Source organism: Nerophis ophidion, linkage group LG01, assembly GCF_033978795.1.
Source record: "Nerophis ophidion isolate RoL-2023_Sa linkage group LG01, RoL_Noph_v1.0, whole genome shotgun sequence".
NCBI lineage: Eukaryota > Metazoa > Chordata > Actinopteri > Syngnathiformes > Syngnathidae > Nerophis > Nerophis ophidion.
In genome coordinates this window covers 35,836,571-35,863,734 of record NC_084611.1, presented here as the reverse complement: position 1 = coordinate 35,863,734, position 27,164 = coordinate 35,836,571, and the positions used below count along the sequence as shown (strand labels likewise).

Genomic DNA, 27,164 nt, shown 5'->3' with positions numbered 1-27,164 from the left:
CCTACCCCTGCTATACATGCTTCCTCTCAGAGACGTCACCGGAGAACTTAAAGGCATCTCACAACACATGAACCCTGATAGTGAATTAAATGGATGCACTGAAGGATTTTCACACTGGACTTAAAGGAAAACTGCACTTTTTTTGAAATTTTGCCTGACGTTCACAATTATTATAAAAGACATGACGACAAATAGATTTTTTAAAAATGCTTTCTAAATAATACACATAATAAATAATAATAATTATTATTAAAAATAATAAACTAACTTTTGATCAGCCCACCACAGACATTCAAAAAAGAAGTCAACAAAGACTGTCAGCCATCCGAAAACTTAAAGGACTACACTGCAAAAGGTTATTGTTCAAAAACAAGAAAAACAATGCAAAAATTAGGGGTATTTTATTTGAACTAAGAAAAATGATCTGCCAATAGAACAAGAAAAGTTGGCTTGTCAAGACTTTCCAAAACAAGTAAAAATAGCTAACCTCGATGAACCCAAAAAACCTTGAACTAAGTACCTTCTCACTAATAACTGTACTACTATATGAGTGCCGTTTTATTTTCAATAAAACAATAGAACATAGGTAAAGTCCATTTGGCTGTCTTCTGTTTTAATATGAGACACAATTGTGTAAAAGTAATGATTTTTTTTTCTTGCTTGAAATAAGAATCGATTACTTTAAAATAGTAGTTTTATACTTGTGAGTGTTAATGACACAGCTTTGCAACAGTTGATATTCTAGTTTCAAACACGTTTTACTCAATATAGGACATAACATCTCAGCAAAAAGCTGTAATATATTACAGAGATCATTTAGGACCAAAACCCTTAAAACAAGTAGAACACTCTAACATAAAATCTGCTTAGTGAGAAAAATGATCTTATCAGACAGAAAATATCACCCTTATTTGAGATATTTCTTCTTACTTAGATTTCAGTTTTAGCAGTGTATACGTTGCACCTCATCTCTTGTTATTACTCTACCAAAGCATTGTTCAACCCAGGGGCGTCGCCAGACAGATTTCACTGGGGCACGTGCCCCACTGTTGATCTGCAGTGCCCCAGTAAAAATTTCACCAATAAAAAAAAACGCTTCAGAGTTTTAAGTCTACATAACATAGACAACACTGCACATACTACTTAGTATGGTAATTGATTGCTACTGTATTCACTCCAATGAGCACATGGCTAATATGGTAATTTATTCACGTGTGGATCGAGACTTCGGTTGAGAGAGAGAGAGAGAGAGAGACAGAGGGGATGAGAATCACTGCGTGAGGTAGGTAACGTTAGCCAACAACAATTTGTTAATTACATTATTTTGATTTTGATTTGACTCAAACTGTAACTCCTAGATGGAATTAAGAAAGTTATTCGCCCGCAGCAGAAAAGAAGCAGCAGGAATGAGAGATGTAAGTGAAGTCCTAGCTAGCTAGGCAACATCATTGTCTTAAGTTGATGCTAAGTTAACTAACCTTATTCCTTGTATCAAGACAAACATATTCATTTGCTGTATGAACTGTCGGGGGAATTTCCAATGAACATGAAACATAATGTTGGTTATTGTCTGCTGGTTCTGCATCAATGATGATTTGGAGTAAGCATGTGTGAGTTGAGTGCTTCTCAAATGGCTTATCTTCGGGAAGAAAAAATGTTTTCCGTATCATCAAGTCGTGAGCCAAATTTTTAAATCATTCAAGTTTATTTCACAGAAAAATTGCACAGTAGACTTGTCTTGTTAATCGGTTGACTTTGACTAAAATAATCTTGTTTTGTCACCAGAAAAATGGCTACAGCTAAAGCATCTGGTTTTGTTTCCAGAAAAAAATAGTAACATTTCTGTATTTGTTTTCAGAAAGATGGCTGAAAATATTTGGTTTTGTTGCTCCATTTAGATTTTTAAAAAATATATTTCCATGTCTGTCCTGAGTCCTCCTCCAACTTGTTAGTCGGTTTGCCTTTTGCTAAAATACTCACTAATGGTCACTAGAAAAATGGCTAAAAATATCTGGTTTTGTTGCAACAATTTGATTTTTTTCTCCCTAAACTTTTTTTTTTTCATGCACACATCTGACTGCGACTCACTGAAAATGACACACAATCCACTTTTATGTCACGACCCAGCAGTTGGGAACCACTGGTCAACTGTATAACAGTTACTGTAATATTTCCATGTCTGTCCAGAGTGATTGACCACTTTGCAAAAATGAAAAGGAGACGTCACAGTTTACTTCTCAGAAAATGATTCCCTGAACAGACACACAACAGTTGTTCATTTATTCTACTACTGTGGCTTTATTGATTTGTGTATATTTTATAGTTTTGTGTATCTCAAATAGGATTAGCCACATTGCCATAAATGGAAATTAAATAATATCAAAGAACCCAGAGAGGCTTTTTTTTTTTTTTTTTACTTTTGTAGATGTTAAATTTGCAGATGATTACTGCAATATATATTTCAAAAAGATTCATTGCTCTTCCTTTTTGCTTTTACCAGTAGCAGTTTAGAAGTCTGGAGTAAAAAAGTGCACAAGTAGGTCAAATGCATTAGTTAATTTCAGGTGGTTAATCAAAGATTCATACAACATGATCTGATATGATTTCATAGTTTAAAGCACTATTTATGTATTTTTTATGATAAATAAGTGCTAAAAATGTTTTTGGTTGCGTGCTTTGCACGCTCACATGAATTATTTGTGCCCCAGGTGTGCCCCAGTACAGTATTAGGTCTAGTGAGGCCCCTGGTTCAACCCATCCTTATGTACTGTACCACATGTTTTTTCACCATACTTTCTGTAACCAACCGGACCAAACTCACATGCATTACAAACATAGCAGCTAAAAATCGTCGGCCTACCCACACCCAACATTTCAGATTTGAACCACAGGTCCATCATTCGACTGGCAAAAACGATAGTCCAGGATATCAGTCGCCCACTACACCAGTTTAAAAACGTGCATATCTCTTTTTGTGTGTGTTTGGTTAGATTCATACTTTTTTTTCTTCTTTTTTTTTTTTTTACTTAAATTCATATGTGCAGCTCTAGTCATTGTTGATTTAGGTTGCACATTAGAGTTACAGGGGGAAAAAGAGAGTTATTCGCTTTCATAAAATCGTTATCATAATGATATTATGATATGATAAATAGGTCCAAAAACTATTTGATAAAGTTGTCAAATACTTTTTCGTCCCATTTGCTTTTAACAAAATAAATCAATTATTGTGAGTCTATGTTACCTTTCTGTATTTGTATCTGAAGCAGCAATAGTTATCCTCCATGAAAACATACTTTGTATGATCGCATTCATTTTGTCTTAAAGTCCAGTTTAGAGAAGTATTTCATCTTGGATACAGTATATAATCCTCCATATTGGCAGAAACATTCATTTAATTCAATCTCATTCCAAGAAATTAAACAATATTTTTGCATCTGACAAAAAACACCCACAAACGCTGGCTTACTCTAATAAAAATGCCATGTTTGTTATAAATACATTTTTAAAAAAAAGAAAAGAAAAAAGGCTGGCTTCTGTTGGAGAGACCTGTGTCTGCTAGCTTGAGCGGCCCCACTTCTCCCAGTGTGGCGAGTCAGAGTACTGCTGAGTCATTGAACTGCAAGTTGCCAATATATCGCCCCCTACCTTGAGACACAGGTACTTGCTGCCTCAAGACCTGCCTTTTCCACGTGGCAACAAGCATGCGCCCCCTCGCACGCACGCCCAATACACAATGTGTGTAGCCGTGGAGGCACCGCCTGTGTCTGCCTCACTTCTCATCTGCTGCATTGTTTTGATTAGAAAACATGGAATTTCTGCGATTTTGACCATGAAAATTATCAAAATATACAGGAACCACACCAAAATCCCAAAGAAATCATAAACCAAAAGAGAAATACTAAAACTTATTTTATTTTGTTACTTCGTTTTGGAACATCTCATGGTTAAGCCACCTGGTCACTGCACTACACCAATACACCATCCCGCTACCATCAGGGCGCAGGTACAGAACATTCAAATTCCAGAGGGCCCGCCTCAGGAAAAGCCTTATCCCTGCAGCTATACCCGCCCTTAACAGCAGGCCCGGCCGACCTGTCTGACAAGCCTCTAAATGTGTTGGTCATGTATGATGTCTTTTTGTTATTTTTGTTTTGTGATGTATAATGTCTATTAAATGTACGACAGTGAAAATTAATTTCCCCAAAGGGGACCAATAAATCTATGTCTAAATCTAAATCTAAAAGCCACGTTTCCTCAATTACGCCCATAAAATCCGATAAATAACCATTCATAAACTGCCAACAATACTCAATCTATATTTCGTGACTTGAATATTAAACCAAGTCTTAGTGATATTGTTATTATAAGCGCTAACGCAGACAAATTATTTATGTGATAACAAGCCTGTGTGCAATTTTAAAATGATCATCTGGCGAGGTGTTATCTCACTTCCTTGCTCCCTGTATGTTTATTGTAGCTCATAAATCATACATCTCACCTGGACAGAAGAAATCTGAGGACATATGTTAATGAGTTTGTACACATTTAAAGCCATTTAGGACCCGGAAATGGCAAGAATGACACAAAAGGACGCATGGTCCCTCACCCGCCCTGATTCTGCGCAAAGATTATGAGTCATTCTTCATCTAAATGGAAATATATGAACATCCTAGCAGTCTGCATTCTAATGACAGCAGGCATTGTACAGTAAGTGATGTTTTATTATATTTGTTTGCTCTCATGATGTCTGCAGTGAGTAATAATCAGTGATGAAGAAAAAAAAAAGCAGATATTGTGAAGCGTTTTTTTTAATTAATGCGCTGCGTCTGCGTTAAATGATCAAAGTACGTAAATATTGAATGTTATGATAAATGTGCCCGTTACTACATATATACAGTACTTACATCATTTTTTTTTTTTTAAACTAATTGGAGGTGTTTGGATGTTTTTTTTAGAGCTTCATAGGCAGAATAGAGCAGCTCCTGTAGGCTCCATTGTAAGCAGACTTTTGATCGCATTAGTTTATCATTTAAAATGAAAAAAAACAACATCCGTTGTCATGTCTTTCATAATGATTGTGAAAGATAGGCAAAATTTTAAAAAACAGTGCTGTCCCCCTTTAAGGACTGGAATGCTAGTGGAGAGAGGATTCATGGCTTTTTGAAGGGAGCCGATCTTGTGTTCCTTTAAAAGAGCAGTCCAAAAGACTGGCTCGTTAATACAGTTCTTGTTTTAACTGTGTGGGGGTTTTTTTAGCAACACAGCAATCATTAGGAGCTGTCATAAGGTAAGATGTGGATCAGAATAACTTAAATTCAGACAAAAAAACACTGTATTGTAAAGATTATTCTGAAATATTGGCAATAATTATATTTATTTTTTTGTTTTTTGGTCTCTTACCTCCATGCGTTGACAGCGATATCACAAGTTTGATTATTTCCTAGTCTAGCTGTAGCATTTTATTAATACAAATAATAATACACAAATACTAAGAAACAATACAATGTATATGTATACTCTACAAAATTGCAAATAAAATTTGAATAAAACTTAGGACATTAAAACAATAAATGTAAATACAAATTTGCACTACCCTACTTCGTGTGTGAACGCTTGACCTACATCAGAACAATGATATACATAAACAATGAATAAATGAAGACATAGATCATTTTAAAAACGTACATATTTTTTCCCAGCGCTTCACAACAGCAAATGGGTTCTCATCGCTCACTTAAAAGAACTGTTCAAATGACTTACTTCGTTTGCCAACGTCACATCTCTAACTGCTAGTAATTTAGGGAGAAAGATTTGTGTCGTTTCATAAAATTAAACAAATAATGGATTTAAAAAATGAAAAAAAAAAGGCAAAAAAAACTTTGCAAACAAATACAATTTTTTATACTAAAAACAAGTATTTTTAGACAAAATCAAGTTTGGGTTGCAAATATTTTTTGGGTTCCAAATTATTTTAATTGGTTACGACACAATTTCATTCTTTTGGCTAGGGGCTCCACTGAACAATATGTTTGAAGAATTTATTTTATATATTTTTCTATTTTTAAATTTTTTTTTAAATTTAATTTACATATATTTTTTGGGGTTGCAAATCACTGATTTTGTTTACAAACCATTTTTTGTTTAGTTGTATAAAAACACCCTAAAAAAGGGTTGGGAGCAAAAAAACTTTTGTTTGTTTGAATTTTTTATTTATTAATTTTTTTAATATTGATTTTCTTAATATTGATCTTTTTTTGGTTGCAAACCCATTATTTGTGTGGTTGTTTACACATACAAAAACATTGGTTTGAACCAAGGAAAATAAAAGGTTTGCAACCAAAACCTTTATTTGTTTGAAAATATATTTTTATTTAAAAAAAACAAAACATGTTGCATACCTCTTTTAGTGTGTGTTTGGTTGGATAAAAGTGAAAACGTTTCACTCCATAGTAATGCCCTTCATTTTAATGCTGCCAAAGCGGAGGAGTTAATTATTGCCCTCAACACTGCAACTTCAAAAAGGATCCAGCTGCTTAGATTCCCTTGGTACAAATGTGCGGCCCAGCTGGACAAATTTGATCAGTCCTTGCATTTTTTATGAGAACATCAAAAGTATAACACACAAAAATACCCACACAGTCATCGAGAGAACATGGAAACTCCACACACAACAACCCCTAACCTAGGAATCGAACCCAGGATTTTCTCACTGTGAGGCACAAATGCTAACAAACTGCCCTTCCGCCAATACTAGTAACTACAAAATGCCTGTGTTTCCAAGACATGTGAGCGGTACATAAGGATTTTACCTGAAAAGCGTTTGTACAACCTTTCACTGGACAACTCAAAACATGTTCCTTCAAGTGAGCTATTAAAAATGAGCCTCAAATGCTCCGTTTCTGTTAAATAGTTGTTTGCAACCAGTTCCAACACACTAAAACCAAAGTTAGTTGGTGACGAACCCCAAGATGCAGAGATAGAGGCAGGCATGGAGTGAGAAAACATGATTTAATAAGAATACTAAAACATCAACAAACCAAAAGGGGTACAACAAAAAGCACGCACGAGGTGGATAACAAACAAAGAGAGCTAGCATGGGAACTAGAAAATAAACGGAGATTAGCATGGAAGCTAGCAAAAACAAAAAGGCCTAGCGTGGAAGCTAGCAGGTATCGAGCAGGAAACAGAAGTCGTACATGTAATATGAAAACAAACTTGGATGCAGGGAACAAAAGGCAGTAAGCTAAAAACCGCAATCAAATATAGCTTACCGCAACGCTGCATTGACAAGACATGATATGACATGACAGGTGGCAACGACAAGAGCGACAGGCAATACGTGACAATAATCCAGCACTGACTGGAGGAACAAAGCAGGTACAAATAGGAGCGGCCTGATTGACACCAGGTGTGGCCAGGTGCCAATCAGCCGCACCTGAGGGGAAAACAGCGCACACGGAAAAAAAAAAGGAAACAGACAAAATAAGAGCGCTGACAGGAAACACTACACACACAGGAAACAAAGACAAATGCAGAGGAAAAAACTAAAACGTAGAAAAACTGTCAAGGGCAAGCGTGACAAAAACATATAGCGTGGTTCATTTCGATGCAGTTTGTAATGAAGCACAATATTATAACCCCTCAATGTCACCACAAAAATACAAGAAAACATGTTGTTAGCCAAATGTTAACTCGGCTAATGCTTTAACACAGACCCCAAAACAATTAAGGAATTCTGTAAATTTAAATGTACAATTTGAAAAATCTTTAATTTAGACAGAATGATAACATCCATTTTAGTTTTTGCATAAGTGTGACATTACAGTATTTGCAAATATTTTTTTTTCACATTTTCACAGTAAAGTCGTGTGCTCCCTGCGTTTTATAACCATTGTAATGTAGGCTATCTACTGTTTCTTTGTTTGCAGAAATCCGCTGCATTTAGATTAGATAGATAGTACTTTATTTATTCCGTCAGGAGAGTTCCTTCAGGAAAATTTAAATTTTCGGCACAATCCCATTCAAGTTTAGACAAACATTACAGGGAGACAGAACAGGATCGCTGACGGGTCTGCCGGCTTCCAGCGCCCCTTACAAAAAAAATGAGATAAAGGTAAACAAAGGGGGGCAGGGGGGGAGAAAAAAATAGAAGATTAAAATAAAATAAACATTTGCTACTGTGATAAACTATTTTTAATTCCACGTTGATTTACTGTTGCTCTTTAACAATTGCTTGCCGTAGTTTTAGCAGTAATTTTCTTACAGTGTACTTGCTGTACCTCCTACAAAATGAAAAAACTAACTACAAAGCCTTAGAGTCAGTTTGTTAATAAATGGTGGAATGCAGTACCATATGATCTGAGAGCTACCTTTGGGGGACAATTTAGAAAAAGTTAAAAACATTAACAGTTTGTTTAAGTGTGCTTATCAGTAATATTCCATTAATATTATTGTCATTATATTTATTTCCAATGTTTCTGTTGTCCCATCCTGCTACAGTGCATCTGTAAAGTATTCACAGCGCTCACATTTTCCACATGTTACAGCCTTATTCCAAAATTTAATACATTTGTTTCTGTCCTCAAAATTCTACATACAACACCCATAATGACATCGTGGAAAAGGGCTTTATTTATTTTTTTGCCATTTTATTAAAAAAAAACAAAAAAAACTACATATATAAGTGCAAACATCACCAGTGACTGCATGTGATTGGTGAAACGCAGGAATGCGTAGATCCTACTTTGAATGTGTGTCTGACAAAATCAAAACAAACAAAGCGTGCATTAACAGATCGATGAAAAAAAGTAGCGAGTAGCGAGCCAATTGTAGATAAATGGAGCGGAGTAAAAGTAGCGTTTCTTCTCTATAAATATACTCAAGTAAAAGTAAAAGTATGTTGCATAAAAACTACTCTTATAAGTACAATTTATCCCAAAAGTTACTCAAGTAGATGTAACGGAGTAAATGTAGCACGTTACTACCCACATCTGAAATGAGCTATTTAGTGTAGTTATGATCTAGTACAGAACATATCTGTCTTTTAGCTTAATGTTTCTGTGCATTGTCCCTTCAAATAAAGACTAAACTAAACTAAGTATTCACAGCCTTTGCGCAATACTTTGTTGATGCACCTTTGGTAGCAATTACAGGCTCAAACCTTTTTGAATACGATGACACCAGCTTGCCACATTTTTCTTTGGGCAGTTTCTTTTTTTTCTGCTCATTCCTCTTTGCAGCACCTCTCAGGCTCCTTCAGGTTGGATGGGAAGCATTGGTTTTCGACCAGGATGTCTCTGTACAATGCTGCATTCATCCTAGTCAAGTCAGGGAGATGACCAAGAACCCAATGCTCACTCTGTCAGAGTTACAGCATTCCTCTGTGGGGAGAGGAGAACCTTCCAGAAGGACAACTGTCTCTGCAACAATCCACTAATTATGGTAAAGACACCCCACGGAAGCCATTCTTTCGTAATAAGCATTTGGCAGCCTGCCTGGAGTTTGCCAAAATGCAGACGCTCAGACCATAAGAAACAAAATTCTCTGATCTGATGAGACAAAGAATGAACTTTTTTGGCGTGAATGCCAGGTATCATGTTGGGAGGAAACCAGGCACCGCTCATCACCAGGCTAATACCGTCCCTCCAGTGAAGCATGGTGGTGGTAGCATCATGCTGCGGGGATGGTTTTCAGCAGCAGGAACTGGGAGAGTGGTCAGGATCGAGGGAAATACGAATGCAGGAATGTACAGAAACATCCTGAATAAAAAACAATACTTCTCATCCAACCTGATGAAGCTTGAGAGGTGCTACAAAGAGGATTGGGAGAAAGTGCCTAAAGATAGGTCTGCCAAGCTTGTGGCATCGTATTCAAAAAGACATGAGGCTGTAATTGCTGCCAACAATCCATCAACCGAGTGTTGAGAAAAGGCTGTAAATACTTATGTATATGTGATTTTTTTTTATCGTTAAAATATTTGTCATATTAAAATTTACAAAAATCACATTGTCTTTTGATGTTGTGTGTAAAATTTTGAGAAACAAAAATTTATCTATTCCATTTTGGAAAAAGGCTGTAACATAACAAAATGTAACAAAATTAAGTGCAGTAAATACTTTGTGCCACACAAATAAAATGTACTTACTCAAATGTTCAAGTTGTGAGCGTAATATTAGCAATGTAGCTATGACTATGTAACATATTTTTATGGACTTGCCTCTTTGTGATGTTAAGTTCATGTTATAAGCTGTTATAGAGTATATGCCTTGAGCTCTTATTTTGAAGGCGCTAAGAGCGAAAGTGGGGAGACGTGTGGTGGCAGCGGCGGGATCAAGGTCTCGCAAAAGAAAGACGTCTGATTGCCGTAAAATTCGTAGAGTCAGCGAGCTTCATCTAAGTTAGCCGCAGCTAGCAACGGCGGAGCTTCGCCTTGTCAGAGAGCTCGAATACTTTTTTTTATCTTACTGCTGTCTTCTGATTTATGTGGAATATGTGGACTAAAGACAAGGACCAATTTATTTTGTTTGTTTTCAAAACTCCGCTACACCACACGTGTCCCCACTTCCGCTCTAAGCGCCTTCAAAATAAGAGCTCAAGGCATATACTGTATAACAGCTTATAACAGGAACTTAACATCACAAAGAGGCAAGTCCATAAAAATAGGTTACAATAATGTTGCTAACGCTTGCGTCCTCCACCGTTACATTGTTGTGATATACTGTAGGATAGAATAGGACTGGATAGAATTATTTAGGATGACATTTATTGATGTCATGACGAGAGGGTTTTTGCAACTTACCGCGAGGATTGTTTTCCCGGGATGCAATCGGACTTTTCCGGACAAAGGTAGCAGGTGAGGAACATATTTATTATTAATCTAAGTACACAGGACAAAAGACAGGAACTAAAACAAAAGGAAAGCGTGCTGATTGCACGAGAGGCTAAGGAACATAAAAAGTAAAGCTGGAAACACGCTAACACCTAGACTGCACTACGGACATAGTAAAAAACTAAAAAAAAAACTATGGCATGGAACGAACAAGACTTACTGCAGCATGAATGAAACAATGTCATGAAACGAGCATGAAACGAGCAATGTCGCCAGGTCGACTAACCGGCAAAGACATGCTTAAATAATAAGCTCTTAACTAGAGCAAGAGCGTGTCCAGAACACCAGCGGCAGGTGTTGAAACTAAAGAGTCGCCGTGGTAACTAAAACAAGGGAGCGTAAACAGGAACTAAAAGAGTCCAAAACTAACACAAAAATAACAAAAACATAATCCAGACCACAGATCCTGACAATTGAGTTGGACAAGTGCAGAGTAAAAGTGTATATGTAACAGAACAAAAAAAAAGATAGAAAGAACAAAATTGGGTGGACAAACACAGGTCGTTAGCATAAAAGCTACAAACACTCTTTAAAACACCTTTAAAGGTGTGTGTGACAGCTGTGCCGCGCCTGGGAATAATTTATGGTGATTTAACCCTCAATTCCAAGCCTTGATGCTGAGTGCCAAGCAGGGAGGTAATGGGTCCCATTTTTATAGTCTTTGGTATGACTCAGCCGGGGTTTGCTCCACACTAAGTCTTTGCTGTCGTCCAGCATTCTGTTCTTGTTTACTTTGTGGCCACTTCAGTTTTAATTTCGTTATGCATAGCCTTCCCAAAGCTTCAATGTTTTTTTTTAGGGGCACTGACCTTTTGTTTATTTTTGGTTTAATTATTTGACACATTTTTACCTGCACCATGCCTCCCGCTGTTTCCGACATCTACAAAGCAATTAGCTACCGGCTGCCACCTACTGATGGAAGAGTATTACACGGTTACTCTGCCGAATTCTTGAAAGCACCAACACTCAACAACAACACATCATTTGCAGACTATAATTACTGGGTTGCAAAAAATATTTCTAACCTAAATAGTTGGAATTACAAACGTAGATAATCTCCCAAGGCACACCAGATTGTATCTCGCGGCACACTAGTGGTTGAAAAACACTGGTCTACACTACCAACAGGTTCTTATAAATAGGGCCACATTTTTGTAAAGACATGCATACATGTAGGACATTTGCGAACAAGAGTGTGTAACACTCACCCGTGATGAGACTGGACACCAGCAGGGGCAGCACCAGCATCTGAAGCATCCTCATCAGCAGCTCTCCAGGGAAAGAGAAGAACTTGATGTCGCGATAAGACATTTTGTACGGCCGTAAGGCAAAACCCAGTATTATACCTGCAGGGATTCAAATACAAATAAAAACAAATAAAGTCAATATTTGTTGTTCTTTTTTAATATTTATTTTGTGTCAATAGCCTATGTGAAAGTCTATATAGGGTTGAAGGGTTTTATTAAAAGTAGCTTGTTTAGTTATCTCGTGAGTTAGTTTTCTCCTTAGCCTGCGATATTAGATGTTTTTAATTGCCCTTTGTTAGCAAGTTAATTAGTAAGTCTGCTCGTTAGTTGTCAGGTTTGTTGACAGCTAACAAGATAAGAGGATTCTGTATGCTTTGATTGCATTTAGTTAGTTTGCTGGCTAGTGAACAACATTGAGGGTTGTATGTATGAATTTGAGGGGCTGTTTGCAACTTGCTCAAAGTTAAAAAAAAATTAAACCAAAATATAGATCACCGGCTAACATATGCATTAGGGGTTTAACAAAACAGAAATGTAAAATAGTCTAAATTTTAAGAATGAATCTGGCTTTACACACCTACACGCAGGAAGTGCGTGCACATACACACAAACAGTCTTAAGAGAAGCAAATAACAATTTGCAATCCTGTTGTTGTTACGATATATTATGAATTGAATGATTGCTAACGTTATTAGCAACAAACTTTGCTGCATCACTATCATTAGCTAGCAACAAACCAAGGTAATGCACGCGCGTAACATAGAGAGTAGTTCACGTCATTTCGTGTTAAAAGGGAGTGGGATGTATTGCTTAGAACAATTCGAAGAAGTTACAGTAGCTCCCTCTAGTGCGACGTTATGCTTAGTACATTTAGCACACGGTTGAGGAATTCACATTTGTCGCATAATTTTGGTCTTCACTCTGTATGTATGATGAGCAGAGATGTCTGATTAATATCGGACTGCCGATAAATACTTTAAAATGTAATATCGGAAATTATCGGTTTCGGTTTCAAAAAGTAGAATTTATGACTTTTTAAAACGCCGCCGTGTACACGGACGTAGGGAGAAGTATGGAGCGCCCATAAACCTCAAAGGCACTACCTTTGCGTACCGGCCTAATCACATAATATCTACGGCTTTTCACACACACAAATGAATGCAAGTCATACTTGGTCAACAGCCATACAGGTCACACTGAGGGTAGCCGTATAAACAACTTTAACACTGTTACAAATATGTGCCACATTGTGAACCCACACCAAACAAGAATGACAAACAAATTTTGGGAGAACATCTGCACCGTAACAACATAAACACAACAGAACAAATACCCAGAACCCCTTTCAGCACTAACTCTTCCAGGATGCTAAAATATACACCCCCCGCCACCCCCTACCCTCCCCATCCCAACCCCACCCACCTCAACCTCTTCATGCTCTCTCAGGGAGAGCATGTCCCAAATTCCAAGCTGCTGTTTTGAGGCATGTTAAAAAAATATTGCACTTTGTGACTTCAATAATAAGTATGGCAGTGCCATGTTGGCATTTTTTCCCATAACGGGGCATCATAACAAAATTAGGCATAATAATGTGTTAATTCTACAACTGTATATATCGGTATCGGTTGATATTGGTATCGGTAATTAAGAGCTGGACAATATCGGAATATCGGATATCGGCAAAAAAGCCATTATCGGACATTTCTAAAGATGAGATTATCGTAGATCTTCAAGATGCAAATTTGAATAATAGGATAGAGAGACTAATTTGGTGGATTTAAAGATTCCTTTTTTATTTGTAAATGAAGTTGTAAATGGGTATTTGGAGGGCGGATTTTGAAATGTATTTTATAGTACTGTATTTTATGCGTTATATGACGATGTTTTATTTTAACTGTGGGTGCCTGTCCATAAACTGTGTGCTTCTAGGGATGACCTTTTCGGAGAACGCACTCTGACATTAACAAAATAAACAATAATGAAAATAAAACAAATGAAAAATAAATAGTCAGCTGCGTAAAGATTGCAAACAATCCTCTTAATTACATCTACTTGGTTCGCTATAGTTAATTTGTCAATTCACTCATTAGTTTGCAGGTGTATGCAAAAAGGATTTCCAATGTCCACTAAACTTTCTCGTGGGGTGTCATGTAAAATTGTCAGATGGATATATTTATTGTCAGGCCTTGGCGAAAGTTACCCCCGCCCCTCCCGAGTGCCGGTCTAGTGTTTCATTCAAAGTGAACACACATGCTCTTCTTTTGATCCCCATCAGTAAATTCTGCTCTCATTGAAGCCTGAAGCCACAGAAAGCTGCTTGACTCAATTTAGAAGTTGTGTAACTCTAGCAGATGTGCAGCACGTGGGTGGGCACCCGTCACTTCCTGCCCCGCAGGATGCAAAGGTCAGAGGTCAGACTTAGGGTGTCCGATGAGAGATCTATTCCATCCTCACTTGAGGAAGTTACTATTTCTTTCTTTCTGGCTCCCTATGGGGATGACAAATGGTCTTCTGCGAGATGTTCAGATTTCACAGACAGCCATAACTCAACACAGATAGAATATCACTTTGTGTCGTTATGGTACTTTGTCACTAATTAATTTACAGCATGCTAGACTAGTTGTTTGTACTTTTTAGACAGTGGTTATATATTTTTTTCTATACTATTTAGGTTTTTTATTTTTTGTTTCATATTCTTCGGACCAATATAACATTTGTGAAATGAGCCTATTCCCTATTATAACTAATGCCGAATGTGGCTCTTTAGCGCCGCCCTACTGGCTCCCTGGAGCATTTTTAGAAAAGGATTGAAAATGGAAAAATATTTGTTTTTGTTTTAGTATGTTTTTTGTTTGAGGACAAAAATGACACAAACCTTCCCAATTGTTAGAAAGCCCACTTTTTAATATGTCTGGGTGCATGCTTCACTGATGAGTAGTCAACATCATTTTGTCCTACCAATTTCGTCGGTTCTTGAACACGCCATAGTGTGGACTGTGACGCAACGTGTTTGTTTACATGTAAAATATTCCGCTTCTTTGACTCATTTTGTCCACCAACAGTTGTATGCTGTGCGTGAATGCACAAAGGTGAGCTTTGTTGATGTCATTGACTTCTTGGAGTGTTCATCAGGCATATTTGGTCAGTGCATGGCTGCAAGCTAATCAATGCTAACATGCTATTTAGGCTCGCTGTATTTACATATTGCATCATTATGCCTCATTTGTAGGTATATTTGAGTTTATTGACTATCCTTTACTTTTAGCCTCTTTGTATATGATTTAGTTTTGTATGTCTCATGACACATTATCTGTATGTAATATTGGCTGCATTTATGATAGTTGTTTGTGTGCCATGTTGTCCCAGACCACAGCAAACATTACCTATTTTGCCATAGATTGGAATAAATCCATTAAGAGAAAACAGCCCGCCATTTCCTTTAACTTGGACACACACATCTATACATTTGGCCATTAAAAGACAGTAATTTCCAGGAGTTATCTCACCCTCTGAGAAGCCTATGATGTACTAATGGTTTCTAATGTAGCAAAAATGTCTAGAGTAAATATTAAATTTCAACATTTCTGTCAACAAAGATTTGCTTCACACATAGTATATTTGATGGTAGGCTATTATAGCTAATAGAGACACTTACGTCATGTGTTGCCTTCATTATAAGACTTATATATGGCTTTTCATTTTTTGCGGCTCCAGACAGATTTGTTTTTTGTATTTTTGGTCCAATATGGCTCTTTCAACATTTCGGATTACCGACCCCTACCCTAAGCACTAGTCCAGACCTGGGCAAATTAAGGCCCTTGAGCTATTCAATCTGGCCCGCCGGACATTCCCAAATAATTTTTTTAGATCTTTAAAATGGAAAGTGTGGCTGCCATTATGATATGCAGTGATATTTTCAAATGACCGTAAGTCTTAAACTATACAAAGTATTTCAATGGTTGGACTCTGCGCTTATGGATGATATACCAGTTACTATGGTAATCTAATTAGTTACTATGGTCATCTAATTAGTTACTTTGGTAATGTTAGTTACAGCAGTTCAGACGATGCACCAAGCAGTGTGGGTGGGGAGCGTTTCCACAGACGCGGAAGGAGATTTTCACAACAAAGTTCTAAAGCTTAGTGATGTATCAGATATATCAGATTGTAGGTGTGTTTATTTTGTACCATTCACATTTATATTTCACTGTTTGTTGCATTTTTGTTGCGTTTCACTTGACTGTAAAATGTGTCAATCAATAGGGGGTGTGACATTCATATTTTGTCAATATTCAGTGTTTTATCCTTCATAGAAAAATGTCAATTTCCTTTTTTTTAAGGCGTTCTGTCATAACGTTTTAGCATTCAATCAGACATTATTGTGAGGTTTTGTAATAGTGTTCATAAAAATAGATATACCGGCCCTCAGACACATTTTTTTCTCTAAATGTGGCCCCCTGAGTCAAAATAATTGCCCAGGCCTGCACTAGTCCATATATTTGGCCTTTTCACTTTTCTTAGTGCATGTTGTGATTATGATACATAATTAGGTCCATTATAATTATAGAGTATGTATGTATTTTTAGTAATTTCAAATATTTTTTTTTTATCTGACTAACTACATTTTGATTAGTCAGTTACTTGCTTGCATAAATTGCAACAAATGCAATGTTGTCAGAATGTCATCAACCAGGGGTGTCTAACTCGTTTTCATTGAGGGCTACATCGCGGTAATGGCTTCCTTAAGAGGCCCACTTTTTTGAAATGTGTTAAAATACAGCATTAACCTGAGATTAATAGTAAAAAAAAATGATATAAATGTGTACAAGTAAACACCTCATATTATTACATGATTGCCCCTGTACTTGATTATTACATTTTTTCATCTACAAATTAATGGATACATCATACGTAAAGGTGATAAGCAAATATTCATGTTTATTTTTATCCTAAATAGCATATTTTTGTAATACTCTATATCAGTGGTTTTCAAATGGGGGTACGCGTACCCATGGGTGTACTTGAAGGTATGCCAAGGGGTACATGAGATTTTTTTTAAAATATTCTAAAAATAGCAAAAATTCCAAAATCCTTTATAAATATTTTTATTGAATAATACTTCAACAAAATATGAATGTAAGTTCATAAACTGTGTACAGTAAGTGAATATGTATGTTTGTACAGTGAATGTATATGTACAGTACATATATATGTTTGTACAGTAAATGTATATGTACAGTATGTGTATATGTAAGTTTGTACAGTGAATGTATATGTACAGCTTGTGTATATGTATGTTTGTACAGTGAATGCATATGTACAGTATGTATATAAATATACATATATATGTTTGTACAGTGAATGTATATGTACAGTATATGTATGTTTGTACAGTGAATGCATATGTACAGTATGTATGTATGTATGTATGTATATATATATATATATGTTTGTACAGTGAATGTATATGTATATGTATGTGTATATGTATATTTGTACAATGAATGCATATGTACAGTATGTGTCTATGTATATTTGTACAGTGAAGGTATATGTACAGTATGTATATATGTATGTTTGTACAGTGAATGTGCGTGTGGATGTACGAACTTTGAGTGTGTAGGTATGTACTGTATTTGTGTATGTATGTCGGAGCGTAGGTACCAATGTGTGCGCGTATGCATGTATATATGTGATAATTATTTGTGATTAATCGCACAAGTAAATGCGATAAATTTGACAGCCCTAATTTTTTTTATCTGTGTAGTTGTTGTTTTTTTTGTATAAAGCTAAAACGTAAGTCATTTCATAAAATTCTTGGTTGTTCTACTGCCTTAGGCTCAATTTCAATCAAAACCCAAACAATTAGTAATAGTTAGAATTTGACCTAAATGATTGAATTTCAGAACATTTTGAACAAACAAGAAATCCTAAATCTGATCTCCATCGGTCCCTCGCACTCCAGGATGTAAGTATATTTTGGAGGGGGGGTGTTGTGCAAAAATGTTACTTAAAACGCAATCTTTACAGCTTTTAGACTTAGACAAACTTTAATGATCCACAATGGAAATTGTTCCACTCCGTGGAAGTTGTATTTGTGATATTTCTCAAAGGGACATGTTCTGAATATGAACAAGCTGGTAAAAGGGCCTTTTCTAACAGATTGTGTTCGACATCCGGAGGTCTACAATTCTTGATTAAAAATGAGTAAGCATCTCACTCACCGATGATAACCGCCGCAACGGTGAGTATGACAAAGGCGTTCCGTATGAAGAAGCCCTTCACGTCATTCTTGGTGATATTCTGGACTCTCTTCCTGGCCAACAGAGAGCGGGACTGGATGCCGGCCTGGAACTGTCGGAGCCCCCTGCAGGCCCTCTGAGGGTCCTCCCCGTTGCTCTGCGTCATACCGGTGGCACTCTCCGGGTCTACAATGTGAACACGAAGGAGCTTAGGTTGCACTCGACTGTGACGGGGGGAAATCATCTGGTATGGCTTCCATGGAGTTGCATCATCCAAAGTAAGGGTTTGGTCACACCAAAGTCACAACTTTTGTTATTGTTGGAATGTATAAATAAACATTTAAAAAAAGTAAAAAAAAAAAAAATCACAACTTTATTGACAAATCTGACAAAATTACTCTTCAGTCAGCATTTAGCATTCTGAATGGGGAGCACATGTCATACACCGGAACACACTTTCTCAAACAAGACCGCGTCCACACCACGACTTCCGTTCACACTCAATACACACACACGGAAATACTTACACACATCATAAATGACAGCGAAAAGGAAGATATTCCAAACTGTACCTTTATAGACTGGCGCCGGACACTTCCTTTGGTGGTGGTGTGGTTGGTTAAAGCTCTGTCAGAGTGTTCGTGAATGAGGAAGGGGGCCGCAGGGTGGGTGCGGAGGCTTGCTCTTTGGTTGTGAGTGGGGCAGAAATGAGGAGAGAGGAGAAAAGAGGGAGCACTGCAGTGGTGGTGGTAGCGATGAGTGCAATGAAAGAGGCTAAGAGCCACTGAGAAATGGAGGCGGTGCCACAGTTGGACAAGAAAAAAAAAAAAAAAAGGAACTCACAGTTGTTGCCTTGTGGAGAGGAGGGGGGAATTAAAGGCCTTCTGAAATGAGATTTTCTTATTTAAACTGGGATAGCAGGTCCATTCTATGTGTCATACTTGATCATTTTGCGATATTGCCATATTTTTGCTGAAAGGATTTAGTAGAGAACCTCCACGATAAAGTTCGCAACTTTTGGTCGCTAATAAAAAAGCCTTGCCTGTACCGGAAGTAGCAGACGATGCGCGCGTGACGTCGCGGGTTGTGGAGCTCTTCACATCCTCACATTGTTTACATTAATGGCCACCAGCAGCGAGAGCGATTCGGACCGAGAAAGCGACGATTTCCCCATTAATTTGAGCGAGGGTGAAAGATTTGTGAATGAGGATAGTGAGAGTGAAGGACTAGAAGAAAAAAAAAGGCGAGGGCAGTGGGAGCGATTCAGATGTTATTAAACACATTTACTAGGATAATTCTGGAAAATCCCTTATCTGCTTATTGTGTTACTAGTGTTTTAGTGAGATTATGTGGTACCTGAAAGTCGGAGGAGTGTGGCCACGGGTGTGGTGACTGCCAGTGTCTCCGGTGGGAGGAGGTAAGAGAGTCCGCAAGCTCCGCTCATGTCTACTGTAAGAGCTGACTTATTACCACAATTTACTCACCGAAACCATGTTCGCTTGACCGCTCTGCTCCATAGTAAAGCTTCACCTTCGGGAATGTAAACAAGGAAACACCGGCTGTGTTTGTGTTGCTAAAGGCAGCTGCAATACACCGCTTCCCACCTACATCTTTCTTCTTTGACTTCTCCATTATTAATTGAACAAATTGCAAAAGATTCAGCAACAAACATGTCCAGAATACTGTGTAATTATGCGATTAAAGCAGACTACTTATAGCTTGGATCGGGCTGGAAAAAAATGTCCGCTACAATCCGAGACGTCACGCGCACGCGTCATCATACCGACGTTTTCAACAGGATACTTCGCGCGAAATTCAAAATTGCAATTTAGTAAACTAAAAAGGCTGTATTGGCATGTGTTGCAATGTTAAGATTTCATCATTGATATATAAACTATCAGACTGCGTGGTCGATAGTAGTGGGTTTTAGTAGGCCTTTAAGTTAGAGGGGTAATTGGGATGGGGGGCTATTTTGTGGTATAATGATCTTTGCAAGTGTCATGTCTCGGTGATAATGTTTAGCTGGGCTATGTTCTGTTTGGTTTTTGGATTTTGTCAATGCCTGTTTTTTCGCTCCCTGTTTTGTTTCCATGGCAACCCAGTAGTTTTCACCTGTCCTCGTGTCACGCACCTGATTCATTTGGACTCACGCACCTGCTGTTAATCACGTCACCACTATTTAAGCCTGTAGTTGCCAGGCAGTCAGCCTGGCGACATCACATTCATGCTCTGCACGCTTGACACCCTGAGTACTCTGTCCAGGTCAAAGTTCATGCCGCTCTTTTTTTGCCACATAACTTTATTTTTTTGTTCAAGTCACAGTTTAGGGAGTTTTTTAGTTCATGTTTTCATGTCCATAGTTTACGTTATAGCAGGGCTCGGGAGCCTTTTTGGCTGAGAGAGCCATGAAAGCCAAATATTTCAAAATGTATTTCCGTGAGAGCCATATAATATTTTTTAACACTGAATACAACTAAATGCGTGCATTTTTAAGTAAGACCCACATTTTTAGAGTATAATAAGTCTCTTGTTCTTTTTTAATAACATTTTTATTCTAAAGTTAACTAATAATAAATATAATGCTTCTTACCATTTATGCGACATCTTGGACAGGTGCGATAGAAAACGGATGGTTGGACTAAAATGCATGAGAATGTTTTATAATTTGAACGTTATTTTTAACACTGATTACCAGCGGAATTATTTATTACTTATCGTGTTAAGCAATGTCAGCTAACATTCATCTGAGAGACAGATGCAGTCATCTGGCTCGAGAGCCATTGGTTCCCTACCCCTGCGTTATAGTAATGGTTTTTGTTTACCTAGCCGAGTTTTGTACCTCCGCTGTGAGCGCCTTTTGTTTTCACTTTTTGATAGATTAATTAAAATATGTCATTACCTTCACATCGTGTCCGGTTGAGTCACTTTGCACCACGGGAAAACAAACAGCACCAAAGTCCTCGTCATGACAGCAAGCAGGAAAAAGAGAAAAGAGCTTCTTGTTCCTCCTTTCAAACGGTTTGTCACGCCTGATAAGTTCGGCCTGATTGCAGATTCCTAATAGGGGGGGGGGGCGTTGGGTAGACTCCTTGTTGGAGTCGGAGGGTCAAAGAAATATTAGGTTTTGTTTTGCAGTGGGCACACTCGTCACTCAATCCATGTCGTCATTTCGCTTCCTTGTGTGCATGTTTAGTATCTACACCAGACCTGGGTAAATTAAGGCCCAGGGGGGTGGCCACATGCGGCCCGTTAAGCTTTTCAATCTGGCATTCCCAAATACATTTTTTTTAATCTTTAAGATGGAAAGTGTAGCTGCCATTATGATGTGCAGTCATGTTTTCTAATGGCTGTAAGTCTTGAACTATACAAACTATTTCCATGGTTGGAATCTGCGCTTTTGGATGATATACCAGTTACTATGGTAATCTAATTAGTTACTATGGTCATCTAATAATTACCATGGTAATGTAAATCAAAGCAGCTCAGACGAGGCACCAAGCAGCGTGGGTGGGAAGCGTTTCCACAGACGCGGAAGGAAATTTTCACAACAAAGTTTTAAAGCTTAATGATGTATCAGATGTATCAGATTGTAGGTGGGTTTATTTTGTACCCTTTGTGTTCGTATTTCACTGTTTGTTGCATTTGTCGCGTTTCACTCAATTGTAAAATATGTTGATCGAAAGGGGGTGTGACGTTAATATTTTGTCAATATTCAGTGTTTTATCGTTCATAGAAAAATGTAAAATTCCATTACGTTTTTAAGGCGGTCTGTCATAACGTTTTTAGCATTCAATCAGACATTATTGTGAGGTTTTGTATTAGTGTTACTAAAAATAGATATACCGGCCCCCAGACACATTTTTTTCTCTAAGTGTGGCCCCCGACTCAAAATATTTGAACAGGCCCGATCTACACGCTGCCACTAGGTGACATCATACGCAAATACGGTGTTAGCTTTCACTGTTATGCTGATGACACCTATCTCTTCATGCACCTAAAGCTGACCAACACGCCGGATTCTAGTCAGCTGGAGGCGTGTCTTAATGAAATTAAACAATGGATGTCTGCTCACTTTTCGCAACTCAACGTCAAGAAAACGGAAGTGCTGATTCTCGGTCCTGCTAGACACCGACCTGCATTTAATAATACCACCTTAACATTTGACAACCAAACAATTACACAAGGCGACTCAGTAAAGATTCTCGGTATTATCTTCCACCCAACTCTCTCGTTTGAGTCACACATTAAGAGTGTTACTAAAACAGCCTTCTTTCATCTCCGTAATATCGCTAAAATTCCACTATGGACTGGACTTTCACTATTATGTTAGATCCACTATGGACTGGACTTTGCCAATATTATGTTAGACCCGCTCGACGTCCATTGCATCCGGTCTCCCCTAGAAGAGGGGAGGGGGGAGACTTGCGGTCCTCTCCGAGGTTTCTGATAGTCAATCTCATCGACGTCGTACTGGGTTGTGAGTTTTTCCTTGCCCTTATGTGGGTGCTGAACTGCGGATGTCGTTGTGGCTTTTGCAGCCCTTTGACAGACTTGTGATTTAGGGCTATATAAATAAACATTGATTGATTATGTTGATACCACGTAGTGTCAAGGTTTTTGTTAATGCGTTCAATAATTTGCCAATGCGTTCAAGTTCGGTTACAGGGGCTGTTTGCGATCCTAAAACAGCTGCCTAGAGGGTGCAAACTTTTCAAAGTGTTGTAAACATTATAACTCTTCAAGTGTGACAACTAAGCAGAGGTGTGGACTCGAGTCACATGACTTGGACTCGAGTCAGACTCGAGTCATGAATTTGATGACTTTAGACTCGACTTGACAAAATGTAAAAAGACTTGCGACTCGACTTAGACTTCAACATCAATGACTTGTGACTTGACTTGGACTTGAGCCTTTTGACTTGACATGACTTGCTACTTTCCCCAAAACCCAACGATTAAAAAGTTATTCAGGAGTGCTCCGTATCTGTCTGTGTCTGTCAGCGTGTGTGCGATGACAGTGTGTGCGCTACCTGTCAGAACAACAGCCAATCAAATTACAACCACGTTATTTTCGTCACACAGCATTCAGCCAATCAAATTGCAGGAAAACCAACGAAAAAGCTCTCAAACAACACGCCAGTGAGGAAAAGTTATGCCAAAAATTGTTTTGTTCGGGTATAAAAACTATGACTTGGTCAACAAAAAACAAATTGCCGTATGCAAAGCCTGCGGTTCGTTCGAAGATTACAGACAGAGACGCAACAACTTCCAACTTCGTTCGACATTTGAAGTTGCACAAAGAAGGGTAAGTTTTGAATGTAAGATAACGTTTATTGGCCGAGTAACGTAACTTTTATTTGCTGTTTAGTTAAATCAGCGAGGCTTTAAACTCACTGCTAACGTTGTAACCATAGACATCTTATAGACGCAGCATCGTTCACTACTGCCTATTGCCGCTGACGAGACGCGGGGCCGTAATCTTGGAGTGGTGATCCGCTCCACTCAGGGCAATTCATTTGTCAGGAGCAGTGAACTGTCAGCACATTTAATTCATATTACCTCACTGAATACCACTGATATTCACGCGCTTTTTCATCATACGTGTAACTGTGATAAAAGACAAATTTGTGGGCGTGTTCATAGTTTGCTTAAAGATAATAGAATATTCTTATATGCTATAAATAACCAGACGTCCAAGATCAAAACTGGGAATAATAATCCCAGAGAAGGGGAAAAAACGGTCAGCTATTTCTAAATTGAAGAAACAATATGATTAGGTTATATGTACATGCATATATCCTACATAAACAATGTATGACTACATTAGATATCATTATGGCTTATAGACTGTATTTCTGTTGCTGCAACAGCAGATAGTTTATTCTGTCTTGACACTTTGTATTAATATTTTCTATTACATTCTTCCCTTAAATGATCATGTTTACAGTGATTGTTTTAAATGTATTTTTCATGTATGTTGCTTTGGATAAAAGTGTCTGCCAACTTAAACATAAACGTATATAAACACCTGAAAGTCTTTATATCAGCTAAAAGCACCAATCTGTTTCACTGGATTCAGAATAACGGCAAATTCTGTTTTACCCAACAAAGTTAATATTTGAATATTGTTACTAGAAGACTTATCCTGGTTACAGTTATACTGTCAAGAAAGTATTGTCTTATACTTTGCCTAAAATGATAATGCATCATAATCAGTGGCGGCTGGTTAATTTTCCATAGGGCCGTGAATTCTAAAAAATACAACTCTGTTCCTTGTTATTTTCATGTATTTGTTATGTTTTTTATGTGTACGCACACATAAACACACATACAGTATGAGATGAGATCAATGAGATAAGGTAAGAACAGGATAGAAACGGCTGTGGAACTAGTTCCAATGCTATATGCCATGGAAATACAATGTTAACACCTTTGCGCAAATAAGTACAGTTGTACTTGTTTTTTCAAATGTGTTCATTCTGTAAAGGAATGAGTTAAATGTTTAAAATAACTGGTTAATAGTACTATTACGAAGTGCAATGTCAGCACAATTTTTTTATTATACTGTAAATAAATACAGCGTTTTAAAAGCATACACAATCTGTGTAAATGTATTAGTCTGTGGTTAAAAGGACTTGAAATGACTTGAAACTCAAAATGCAGGACTTGGGACTCGACTTGAGACTTGCCTGTCTTGACTTGGGACTTGACTCGGGACTTGCCTGTCTTGACTTGGGACTTGACTCGAGACTCGAGGTCAATGACTTGAGACTTACTTGTGACTTGCAAAACAATGACTTGGTCCCATCTCTGCAACTAAGCCCAATGCAACACACACATAGGCAGTGGGACGTCAGCTAATGATAGCCCAACCCGCACTAAATTTAATATCACCGTTCCGAATACAGGCAGCATGGTGGTACAGGGGTTAGTGCATGTGCCTCACAATACGAAAGTCCTGAGTAGTCCTGAGTTTAATCCTGGGCTTGGGATCTTTCTGTGTGGAGTTTGCATGTTCTCCCCGTGACTGCGTGGGTTCCCTCCGGGTACTCCGGCTTCCTCCCACCTCCAAAAACATGCACCTGGGGATAGGTTGATTGGCAACACTAAAATTGGCCCTAGTGTGTGAATGTGATTGTGAATGTTGTCTGTCTATCTGTGTTGGCCCTGCCATGAGGAGGCAACTTGTCCAGGGTGTACACCTCCTTCGACCCGATTGTAGTTGAGATAGGCACCAGCGCCCCCCGTGACCCCAAAGGGAATAAGCGGTAGAAAATGGAGGGATGGATGGATGATTCTAATAAGGTGGCGACTTGTCCAGGGTGCACCCCGCCTTCCGCCCGAATGCAGCTGAGATAGGCTACAGTGACCCCAAAAGGGACAAGCGGTAGAAAATTATTCCGAATACACACAGTCACCATGTTTACATGCACTAAAAACTGTCATGTCTTGTGATCACGTTTTGTTTAGTTATGTTCTGTTTGGTTTAAGACTCCATTGCTTCCTGTTTTTTCACTCCCTTGTTTTGTCACCATGGCGACCTATTAGATTAATCCGTCTCACGTGTTGGACTCACGCACCTGTTTCAATCATGTCATTATTTAAGCCTGGTTTTTCAGTTAGTCGTTCTGGTGTCATCACTCTGTTCATGTTCTCTCCCACTCTGCTTCTTGCCGTGTTTAATCTTTCTTACAATTTCATAGTTCATGCTGCCCTGCTCACGTCACCGCAAGTACGTTTTTGTTTATTTATGCCACAGTCAGTGTCTTTTGTTACAAATAAATGCCAACATGGCACTGCGCTATTTATTATTGAAAGCAGAAAGTGCTTTTTTTTTTTTAACATGCCTCAAAACAGCAGCTTGAAATTTGGGACATGCTCTCCCTGAGAGAGCATGAGGAGGTTGAGGTGGGTGGGGTTGAGGTGTGGGGCGGTAGGGGGCAGCTGGTGGTGTATATTGTAGCATCCCGGAAGAGTTAGTGCTGCAAGGGGTTCTGGGTATTTGTTCTGTTGTGATTTTTGTTGTGTTACAGTGCAGATGTTCTCCCGAAATGTGCTTTTTCATTCTTGTTTGGTGTGGGTTCACAGTGTGGCGCATATTTGTAACAGTGTTAAAGTTGTTTATACGGCCACCCTCAGTGTGACCTGTATGGCGTTTGACCAAGTATGCATTGCATTCATTTGTGTGTGTGAAAAGCTGTAGATATTATGTGACTGGGCCGGCACGCAAAGGCAGTGCCTTTAAGGTTTATTGGCGCTCTGTACTTCTCCCTAAGTCCGTGTACACAGCAGCGTTTTAAATAGTCATAAATTGTACTTTTTGAAACCGATATCGATCATTTTTAAACCGATACAGATTATTTCCAATATTACATTTATCGGACGATAATATCGGCAGTCCGATATTATCGTTCATCTCTCCATTGACTTGAATCTACTCCTTTGTTGCAGCCTAAAAAGTGTTAATACTCAAAGTAGAGTGGGATCTATAACATTCACCACATTTGGGGGATGCCCAAGGGTCAAAGATGTCATGCTAATGAGCACTAATTATTAAAATTATTTGTTTTAATTTTGATTCCAATCATAAAGGTTTTACAAGTACTGCAGTGCACATAACTCATGACAACAACGTCAGCAACGAAAACTATGTCCTGGCTGGTCCACCGATGACATAGACAACCAACTTCCTCATGCTCTATCAACCCTTGATATTGGGTCAACGTGGCCGCAATCTAATAGAGGGTTTTTTTTTTTTTTTATCAACATGGTTGCGAAATACTGTATA

At 38.1% G+C, this 27,164-nt stretch overlaps 1 protein-coding gene across 1 annotated transcript in view; it reads right to left on the bottom strand.

The window, feature by feature from the left end:
• slc1a3a (solute carrier family 1 member 3a) overlaps nt 1–19,168 on the bottom strand; it is a 68,974-nt gene extending 49,806 nt beyond the window's left edge. Inside the window, exons 1-3 of the mRNA XM_061901785.1 lie at nt 18,950–19,168; nt 18,360–18,563; nt 12,097–12,234 (exon numbers count right to left, since the gene is read on the bottom strand). Coding sequence (XP_061757769.1) covers nt 12,097–12,234; nt 18,360–18,543 — 322 coding nt within the window. The 5' untranslated portion in view covers nt 18,544–18,563; nt 18,950–19,168. The remainder of the gene's footprint in view (nt 1–12,096; nt 12,235–18,359; nt 18,564–18,949) is intronic.
• Nucleotides 19,169–27,164: the final 7,996 nt, after the last annotated feature.